This window comes from Ruditapes philippinarum, unplaced genomic scaffold (genome assembly GCF_026571515.1).
Source record: "Ruditapes philippinarum isolate M1 unplaced genomic scaffold, ASM2657151v2 ctg13548_1_1_1_1, whole genome shotgun sequence".
NCBI lineage: Eukaryota > Metazoa > Mollusca > Bivalvia > Venerida > Veneridae > Ruditapes > Ruditapes philippinarum.
In genome coordinates this window covers 13,386-24,986 of record NW_026858031.1, presented here as the reverse complement: position 1 = coordinate 24,986, position 11,601 = coordinate 13,386, and the positions used below count along the sequence as shown (strand labels likewise).

The 11,601-nt window shown below is 28.7% G+C and overlaps 1 protein-coding gene across 1 annotated transcript; it reads left to right on the top strand.

Moving 5' to 3' along the window:
- Positions 1 to 1,009: 1,009 nt before the first annotated feature.
- Positions 1,010 to 8,562, top strand: LOC132751871 (uncharacterized). Its single transcript, XM_060742079.1, has 4 exons — positions 1,010 to 1,040; positions 5,879 to 6,059; positions 6,713 to 7,062; positions 7,341 to 8,562. Exons 1-4 carry the CDS (start codon positions 1,010 to 1,012, stop codon positions 8,390 to 8,392), a joined length of 1,614 nt encoding a protein of 537 aa, XP_060598062.1. The 3' UTR covers positions 8,393 to 8,562.
- The last annotated feature ends 3,039 nt before the right edge of the window (positions 8,563 to 11,601 follow it).

The window sequence follows — 11,601 nt, the reverse complement described above, 5'->3', positions numbered from 1 at the left end:
ATCATGTATCTATGTTGAAAAAAATTAAATTTATTTCAGTTCAATACCTATTGCAGATATCATCAGGTTCCTTTGTGTAACACGACAATGTCAATGGAACCAATAAGTTAAATGTTTTTGTAGACTCATTGTAAAGTCAATGAGTTAATGATTATTACAGTTAAAAAAATTTTTATTTCAAATACTTATTGCGAAATTATACAGGTTCTTTTGTATAAACAACATAACAAAATTAATGTTTATGGTATTAAGCAATTGAGGTTAAGATTAATAAACGTTAATAAACACAACTACATGTAGAATTAATGTAACGCTTTTTTAATTATCATAGACAGTTACTGTCAACAAAACATTAAAATGAATAATTTTGTTTGTATCACATTGTAAAATCAAACTTTTATATTCTTTTGTTATCATAAATATGTTCAAGAGTTTGTAAACACTTCAATAATGATGATAGCGCTAATTAGTAGTATTTATACGGAAGAGATCTAGCTTTTCAAGCTGTTTGACTTCGATAAAATCCTATCAATAAATAACTCAGTTATACTAAAGCATGCGCATCGTTATTAAATTCGTGTAGAGACAACTAAGTGGAATTAAAACAGTATATCAATAGAATTTGTTTAAAGTTTGCATGGTTTTAGAATGTCAAGAAAAGGAAAATTTTAGTGAAATTTTATTCTATTCGACTGGCTCCTATCTGATTTATTTCCTTAGAAAAAAAAAGATTAACTCAAGGCCGTCGAACATTGACCTTTGTTAGGGAACAGGGTAAATGTCTGTTAATTATTCCTTACATGTGTTTTAATCGATGTGATATGTAAAACAAAACAATGTAAACTTATTAAAATAAGGTAATTAGCACAATATGTGGTATTTTTATTTGTATGTATTACAACACTTTGAAATTGGTTATATTAAGTTCAATTGATACTTATAGACACTTCAATTACTTTTTGTAGAGCACCACATGAGTTAATGCGACCAAATTATTTGCTTTGAAACCATGTCAGGTTATGGAATGCGAGCAAGTTTGGGTAAATAATAACACCTACAAATAGTTTATAGCACAATTGATTAGGTATACTAAGCGGAATTTACAAATAACGACACCCGCACTATGTTGTGCATGTCTTATTAATAGAGTTTAAGATATTCACTTATATGTCATAGGAACGTAAGCAGTATTTCTGTTTTAAACTAAACTATATAATTATTATGATTTTAGTAAATACAATTTGTTAAAATAACCTAGTATATGAATTATAAATTATAAATCATGGTTAAGTTATAGTATAATGATTTTAAATGTTTAATTTCCACTACGAACTTCTGTTGTGAAATAATTTTACGCAATTATTTCTTAGGGGTAAGCATTGACAGAAGTGAAACCTTCTCATAATAATTTTGTACAAGGATAATATAATATAATAATGTCAACATTGATTCATGTAGTCAAACCAGCACTTCCTTTCTGCCTAGACAGCTTAAATGATGTTACATGTACGCAAACAAATTTAATTGTTAACTTTTAGGTAATTGCGGAAATTAGAAACAAATTATGCTTACACAAATTAACATGAACGTTAAAGCTCAGCAGTCATTAGTCATTGCCTATAAATATTGACAAAGAAAAGAAGTAAAACCGTAATAGTACATACATAAAAAATGATAATTATTTCTCAATACTCTAGCAATTAGTATAATGATATATATTTATAAGTAACGGTTAGTTAACCCTTACATTCCAATTGTTTTGCTCTGTTCATTGTTGTCAAACATATAAATGGAAAACGTTCCAAGCCATCAAAGTGACGTCTGATTGTGATACACCGTGAAATTGAAATTGCAAGATAATTGAAATCAGTTTAAGTGTATTCCAATATGTCTGCAAAAACAACCATAATACTTTTATCATATTTTGTGATGAAGTATTTATTTTCATATATTTAAAGATCACCAAGAAAAGTTTGATTTATTGTCCAGACATTTATCACTCAAACATGACATTTAACAAGAAGATGCTTTTTGCTGCTTCACATTTTTTATTACTTTTAGATACAGTTGTATTTTTCTTTCATTCCCCGAATAGAAAAACAGTTATACGTAATTTTTCGATTTCATTGGTCTACTGCTTAAGCTCATCAAAGGCATATTCTGCCCCAGAAATAAATAGAATTTGGACTTTAGAAAGGTCAAACAGGAGTTTTAAAATATATAAATAACGATTATAGACCATGTGAGCTACTTATCATCATCTGCAAAATGTGGTAAAAACTTGTCATAAAAGTTGCAACATGCAAATACATTAGTTTTTTGACTTTCATGAAAAATACCAAACCACTATAACTCCAACAAAAGTAACAGAAGCAAACAGTTGTCTGACTTATTGGCAAATTATTAAAAATCTGGAAACTGTATTTCAACTCTAAATATAAGTAAAAGGCTTTTGAAAAATAAAATGAAAAGCAGATCTGGGGCATAATGTGCCTTTTACTACTAAGATCTTATAGTATAAATATAAGAACACCTATACAAAGCTTCTAGTACAGGCATCGCAAATGTAACACACTACACTCCAAGGGCAGTTACGTGATAGTTCGCCAGTACGTGCTCTAAATAGTGTTATTACTAATGTGCAAATGCAGTAAGGTTGGACAGCAATGTCAAAGAATGGCATCCATGCACAAGGAATTATCACCAAAAGTACAGAATGTCGTATATAAATGTACTGCTTCAATAGTCCAAGGGAGTAAAATTGTACGGATCTGCAAATATACATTAAGTTTTGTTATCTTAATATTATTTTTTCGGACGAAGTCCGACTGTTATCAGTTTGACTTCCTGTAAAATTAACACTGAATATGAAAAGAATTTTCATTGGTCATTTTAGAATTGCAAACTGAAAACAGTGAATCGCATTGGCCATCTTTTTCTTTTCAAATTATGTCAATATACGGTTTTATAATCTTTATTAAATTGGATAATTCATATCGAACAAGTCAAGCAACAGTAGTTCTGTCTGGTATTGCATATTAATATGTTTTACAGATTATTCGAAAAAATAACTCGACACTTGCAAGTGTATAGAACAATTATAGCAGTAAAATCTATCTAATTACTTTTTTGTCTGGTATCTTTTTCTTTCAAATTATGTCAATATACAGTTTTATTATCTTTTTTAATTTGGATAATTCATATCGAACAAGTCAAGCAACAATAGTTCTGTCTAGTATTGCATATTAATATGTTTTACAGATTATTCGAAAAAATAACTCGACTCTTGCAAGTGTTTAAAACAATTATAATAGCAATAAAAGCTATCTTATTACTTTCTTGTCCTCTACTCTTGTAAGTGTTTAAAAATAGCAATGAAAGCTATGGAATAATAGATTAAAAGTCTTTCCTTTTAATATCATGTTTCAATAGTTATTAATAGTTATTTGATGTACAAATAAAATATCATCCCTTAATGATAACCACCAAATTAATAATACTACGTAAAATATTTTTCTAGCGGAATTTATTCGCGGAATTTCTCTTATACCTTTATATGGTACATAAGTCGTAAGAACTTTTTTTAATTCTCATACTTACTTTGGGTTTTATTGTTGCACATTTCCTGCGGTCCTTTGGGACGACAAAAATAGTAACGCTAGAGATCCAATTTAAACTAATTAAATTCTTCGTCTACGACGAATTAAATTTTTCACAAGGAATAATATATAAGCTAATAATTACTTATGAAAATAATTAACATGCATTGAAAGCAATCATATTGGTTTTTTGGAGCCTAATATTTTGGGATTCCCTGGGACTCTAAATTAAAGTTCCTAGTAGAAACCCTGACTTACGATTTTTGTGTTTTTTTTGTTGGTTTTTTTTGGATATCATATTTCTTTTTTGTTTTACGGTTCTGTTGTGATCAACATATGGTTAAGCGGTAAACTATGCTAAAATAAGATCAGAATTTAAGGATACATTAAAAATTCTTAATCTTTGTCTGTCGACATGACTGTAAATTATTTCACAGGTTAATAAACGTATATGAAGCTGAAAATGTACTTATGAATTTGATAAGATTTTGACACAATTGCATTGAAAGCAATAAATATGGGTGGTTTTTTTTATAAATAGAAGAGATAAAACCAAATAAATTAGGTTGTTGATTTTAAATTACAAAACATATGTACTTAATTTCTTAGTGTTGTTAGTTGGACTCATGTTTTTGACATTATATTGTATCTTTTATAATAAAATTTGAAAAAAAGAGTGTATAGAGTTTTGTTATTTTCAAAAACATGTCTGATATATTTTTATAACAAAATAATATCAGGATCAACAAACAAACAAACACCGATATTTTTATAACAAAAAAAGCGGTTGATTATTATATATTATTACACAAGTGTTTACTTTTAAGTGCAAAAACATGCACCTATTCAATTATGTAAATAAGAATTTATTAACATAACACAATTCATACTTACTCAATTATTCTCAACCAACATGTTGAATTAAATTTAATTGTGTAATAATCTATACAATTATTTATTTAATCTTTTTCTTACTATCCACACCTCACAGTTATGTTTACGGTTCACCACATGAGTCAATGAGACCAATAAGTTTAACTGGAATCATTTAAGGTCAAAGAATTCGACTAAGTAATATGTGTTAATATTGACGCCAACAAATACCATGAAGCGCAATTTTTCAAGTAACCGAATTTCACAATTGTAATAAGTAAAAGTATTTGTCCATCGGTACGTGTAAAGTGTTTCATTATTATTATGTACATAAAATATGTTTTAAAGGCCCGTTTAGCCTCCGATATTTTTTTGTTTATCTTAAAAGCATTTTGTGTTTGTGTACCTGTTATACTTTCGAAAAAAGTACTCGTTGGCTTTTGATTAATTAATAACCTGTATTTTTTTGCTTTTGTTGCTATTTTTTGAAACGAAACTAGTTACACAAAAGTGATTTAGCATTTACTATGGATGTCAAAATACTACTAATAGTGTGATACCTAGTTTTGAATTATTTGTCATACTATAATGAACTTTTCTATCTGATAAAATCAATGAAAGTGATAATTACACCAGCAAGTGAACATTTAAAGACGTTATCGGTAGTTTTTTTTTTGCGCAACTTATTGCGCATCAAAGGAAAATAATCACGGGTAGATTAGTTTACATTGAATCCAAGTAAATAATGTTGAGATCCTACTGGGGTTTTAACATTATTATAGCAAACAAACAACATAGTCTACACTGATTTATGTCTTAAATTTTGAGTACTACACTACCCCAATATGTCGATATGTAAATATGTCAGTTAAAAACGTTTAAAAAGTATTTTTATTAATTACTTTTGATATTAACAGTTAAAATTACATTCCTTATAAGGAAAATGATTTGTCTTACTAAAAGATATTCTTATCAAAAATCATTTTCAATTATTATTTAGATTTAATTCCCAGACAATTAATATATAAATAGTAATACATTTTAAATAAATGTCATTCTTTTAAGTGATATAACATCTTTCGTCAGCTATTGAACTTTGTCACCGACCCCCCTCCTCCCTTCTACCTAAGTACTTGTAATATGATTGTTTTGGATTGATTATTAATTTTTTAAGCAATTTGCAGTAATTTATAAATAATTTTTAAATGAAGTTGGATTGAAGTTGGAAAGTAACATACAGTACATGTAAATTCTACAAAAACGTTATCTGTCGTATTTATGAGTAATAAACATTTTATTTCCTAGAAAAGTGTGAAAATTATTGAGAGAAGACATAGTATGCATTAATGTGAATGTGAATATATATTTGCACATATTTAATTAACATGTAATTGTAATGTTCACAGGAATGATGCACAGTGGTTCAGGTCATACACAAGTAGAAAATTTTATGTCAGCTCTGAAAATTGAAGGCCTCCATCACACATCAATGAAGAAACGGGAACTTGAAGTTGAACCTAATATTGAAAATGTTTGTCGTGCTGATGCTATACATGAAGAAATAGAACTTCAGAAAGAAAATGACAGGTAAAATTGTTCAAGAGTGAATTGTAATATTTAATGTTATGTGATGGTCCATGTGGTGATTCAAAGGTCATCATTCACCAACGATACCACAAATAATGTTAATTGTTGTGATATTAAAAGTAATAACAGAGTTGTTTAAAAGAATAATATTTAACATTTGACATCTACATAGTTCCTATAACAATAGTTTAAAGTTTAAATTTAGCTGAAAATAAGTGATGATTAATAAATGAACACCAGAAATGTAATGTCAAGGTCTGAATTGTGAATATTAGCCTTAAGTTTGGTAATGTTCAGTGATTTTAGCGATTTTGCCATGCATTATTGCATTCATTTTGGTGACATCATCAAATCATGATCTAACAAGGTTCATATTAAAAAACATGTTCTGTGCCATTTCTTAAATAACATTTCATTTTTGACATAATATTTGCAAAGATTTATGTGTTCCCCATAATCATAAAAATCCGTTGTGTGTTCTTCTAAGGAAATTTCCATTCATTGATTATAAATCTAATTTAATTCATTCGCATTAAAAAAAGTTTGGTTTATAACATTGAAATTATATCTTAATAACTTCAAAGTAAAACCATAAAATGTAATTTTACTAACTACTGAAACCATTTAATAATTGGATGCCTTTCTTTTTAAAGCCCTGGAAAATGTGGTGTTGCAACTCCAGTGATGGGTCAATTTAAGTATGATATGGGATGGCAAAAGCGTGGAGCCGGTCGTGCATACGACAGTAATAATGGTATCAGGACAATGATAGGAAATTTATCTGGAAACGTATGTGGGTTTGGTGTTCGGTCAAAAGACTGCAGAAAATGTACTTACCATAAAAAAGGGCAGTTTCCGCCTTACCACAAGTGTAGCAAAAATTGGGATGGGTCTTCAAAATCTATGGAACTAGATGTTGCCGCCCAAGTTGTTATGGACATTGAACAAAATAAAAACGTACAAGTGGGTGTATTGATAATAGATGATGACACAACAACCGCTAGTAAGCTTCGTGAAACGCTTTACCATTCATTTGTCTAGTGGAGTGATATAAATCACACAAGAAAGCATCTTGGCAACAGCCTTTATGCATTGCAGAAAAACACAAGTGCCTAACAACAAAAGTAATTCAATATATTCAAAAATGTTTCAGCTATGCAGTAGCCCAGAATAAAAACAATTCTGAGGGGCTTGCAAAAGCATTGAATCAAATTGTTCTGCATTCTTTCGGATTACATGAAAATTGCAATGTTACTTGGTGTGGTTACATAAATGATCCAGAGAAATACAAACACAGTTCTTTGCCCTATGGTCGAGACTTAGTCGGTGAGGAGCTCCGTACAGATTTAAGCTCAATTTTTGAAAGTTTCATAAAAAATGTTGATAAAATATCACCAGCAGCATCAACAAAAGATGTAGAGTCTTTCAACAATATGATAGCATCAAAAGCACCAAAACGTTGCCATTATTCTTCAACAAGTAGCTTACAGAACAGAGTTAATTGTGTTGTTGCAGAAAAAAATTTAGGCTCAACATATGTTTCCCAGGTGAACAAATCAATTGGTATATCTCCAGGAAAATTCTATTCAAAACATGCTGAACGAAAGGATAATAAACGAAAAAGGCGTTTAGAATTTGAAAATACGCTTACTTTTAAAAAAAGAAAAATTGAAAAAAAAATGAACAAAAGTAAACAAAACGCACAAAAAGAGTTAAGAGAAGGTGTAACTTATCAATCATCAATCGACTTAATAGGTAACAATGAAACTGATATTATTGAAATACCAAAACCAATTTCAGCTCCAGAGCAAAGAAAAATAGAAACCAACACTGACTGTTCACATGTTTATTGTGATATTGAGACAACAAGTCTTTATAAATCATGTGATATAACACAAATAGCCGCTGTGTCAGGGAAAGACAACTTCAACCAGTATATTCTTCCAACTCAACCCATAACTCTTGGAGCAACACAGGTGACTGGATTGACAGTGGTAAATAATATGCTGTGCTACAAAGGAAAGCCAGTACATGCAGTGTCTCTAAGAACAGCCTTGGAACAGTTTTTAGTTTGGTTAGAAAAAAGAAATCCATGTGTACTGATAGGTCATAATTTTAGAATTTTTGACTTCCCAAGGCTAGTAAGGTCATTTGAACTATATAATTTATTAACCTCTTTTCAAAACTGTGTAATAGGTTTTGTGGATACTCTGCCTTTGTGTAAAGAACAATTTCCAGGTTTAGATAAATATAGTCAAGAATATCGTGTGAAGAATTTAATGAATGCTCAATATTCTGCTCATAATGCCTTTGAAGATGTGTGTAGTTTATAGAAACTTCTCATATTTACTGAAATACCCTCTGACCACAATTTGTTGTCATAGTATAACAATGGATGCAGCAATAGACACCTACATATTTGAAAAGAAAGCTGATGTAAACTTGGTATCTCTAAGTAATATTCAACAGGAACAAGTTGTTAGTAAACAAATGGCAATGAAAATAGCCAAAAGTAGTTTGTCATTAGCACATCTGAGACTTGCAGTAAATCGTGGAGGTCGTGATGGTTTAAACAAATCATTTACCGAGAACGTAAATTGAAAAGAAAAAGTTACCTCTGCGAAAAGAATAATAGACAGTGCGTTCAGTTATTTATGTCCGACTTCTGAACCTATAAACATCTCAAACCTATGTGTATATTGATATGTGTAACTCTTGAATGCAAAATATACATGTGGTTACAATAAAATAAACAGTTGAACAAAGTTATTATCAACATAACTGCAAAATGTGGACAAATTATTCCAATAATTTATTTTCATTACCTATCACCATCACAGTTTATCTTTTCATTTATGTTATTGACAAGGTGGTTGTTGTTCAGAGGTAATTTTAAACACAAATTGTCTAGAAATATGTACTGAAGTAAACATGACTATTTCAAGCAGTGTTCTTGAAAAGTTTTTTTTTTAATTCGCTACTTTTTGTATTATTAGTGGAACGATTACCGTGGATACCAGAAAAAGGTATGTCTGTAGTTAAAGTGTTTATGAATTTATGAAAGCAATGTTCAAGTAATTTCATTTTTTGTGGAATACTTGCTTTTGTTATTATTTGTTTGTGGAGAAACTTTTAAAAGAAATAAATATGGCAGACTTATTTTTAAAAAAATGTTCAGATTCACTTCATATAACATCAAAAGAAAAGTGATTTGTAATAAGTTTGTTTATATATAACAATGCATTTGGTACAATTAATTGTTTTTAAGAAAGCATGCTTATTTTGACAGAATTGGTATTTGCCGTTACCATTGAAACTGCCAGTTTACAAAGAATCTAACACGTCAACATATATTTTTCTTTTTTATTTTTGAATTCACTATTGAATTTCACATAAAATATTTAAAAAATTAAAAAATTCTATGAAAGAAATGTTTTTATAACTTTATTTATTTACAGGATTCATGTTCAGTTTTCTCATTTTTTTGTTTAGTGAAGAAATATGAAAAACTTATTTTGTAGAGAAAAAGTTATGTTTTGATTATTCTTAAATCAATACAGCACCAAAAGATAAAGATATTTATGTATGAAGTCCTGTTTGTTGTTGATATTAAGTTGCCTTGTACCTTTTTATTGATTTATAAGGAAAATGTGGCAATTTTGAAATTTTGGAGATATATACGGTTACTATGGAAACTGCCATTTGGCAAAAAAAAAAAAAAAAAAAAAAACCAACGCGCCAACATATTTCTTTTTCATTTTTGAATTCACCATTGAAGTTTACATAATATATTAAAAATATAGAAAATTCTATGAAAGGATTTTTTGATATCTTTATTTTTTACAGAATTCATATTGATTTTTCTCATTTTTGTCGAGTTCAGAAATATGAAAAAGTCATTATGTAAAGAAATATGTTCAATTCATTGTTTACTTCATATAGAATTTAAGAAAATAAAGTTATATATGTACAAAATAATGTTTGTTGTGTATATTTAGCTGTCATTTTTTTTATTTCTATAGAAAATGTGGCCATTTTGACCGTTTTGAGATATACCGTTACCATGGAAACTGCCATTTTGCAAAAAAAAAAACAATAAAAAAACAACGCGCCAACATACATTATTTTTTTTTTCATTTTTGAATTTATCATTGAATTTACTTATAATACAGAAAAATAAAAAAAAATCTATAAAAGGATTAATTTTCCTAAAACTGTAGAAAATGTCTTTAAACCAGTGTTGTTTATTCTGAAATTTCAACACTTAAACTAATATATCTTAATTTTTACAAATGAAATCATTGACACAGTGATTTTAATGATTCTTGTTTATTTACATAATAAACGCGCTTATGTAAGAGTAAAATACTTAATGCGTCCATTTCATTCCTTCTGAGAACTTTGTTAAGACTGTTATAGAACGTTCCAAATCAGTTTGGCTTCAATATATACAGATATTATTTCGTAAGATCTTGTAATGCCAAATGTGAAGTGTTGCCAATACTATTTTGGCATGGAAGATAATATCAAAAACATAAAGTTCCAATGACTTGTATCTGGTAAATGTTTTTATCTGTGTTCTATGGTTAAAGTATACGTCTGAAATATTCCAAGACACTTTCAACATTGTCAGCTTTGTTAAACTAATATTAAGTTGTATATGCACTTCATTGTTATGAAGTATTTAAGTAGATATAAGCAATTTAATCATATATTAATGTATTTTGTTTGGTGTCTTGATTTGAACATATGTACATATGGCTGGTTCATCTTTATATTTGTGACTTTTTTTAATGCACTTACGTTTACCGCCTACATATAATGCCTAATTTACATTTTCTCACATGTCCAACTTATTTGTAGAATGATGATATAACATTGAAAATGATATTAAATATCATTATAAAGATATTGTAAAGGAAAAAAAGTCACAATATGGTTATTTCTGACAAAGTTTACGAACTATTGTACAACCTATTTAAGAAAGCGGATCGTCAAAAAAGAACCTCACCTGTTGTTTCTCAATGCCAACTCAATTAATGTTCATGCAAAAGAAACAATAGAAATATTTAAAGTGTAAATGGTATATGCACAGATGAAACTCAAAATATATTTCCATTTCCCATATAACCAATCGTGTTCAAATTATTTCTTTACTATACAAAACTGACCAATTATCCATACGACCCACTGAAATTCTAAACATTATCTTCAGAATGTATATGTAGCGTTCGATTTATTTTTGTTATTTTTTTGTCTCAAGTATTGACTTGTCGCATGTGTTTTTTGATTTGAATAATATTTGCTCATTGTATTTAAACATAATTATATTAAAACCATTAAGAACACACACTTTTGAATCGAAATGTTCTGCGAAATTATTACTTTATACAGTATTCTGTACATTCTTTGATTTACATTGTTAACCATGTTTAATGTGTCTACTCCTTATGTTCACAAATCACAGGAATGCACAACAAATGCTTGAAATGTACCATAAACAATGATCGGGACCTAGACATTGTTCATCCCAGAGGACAAA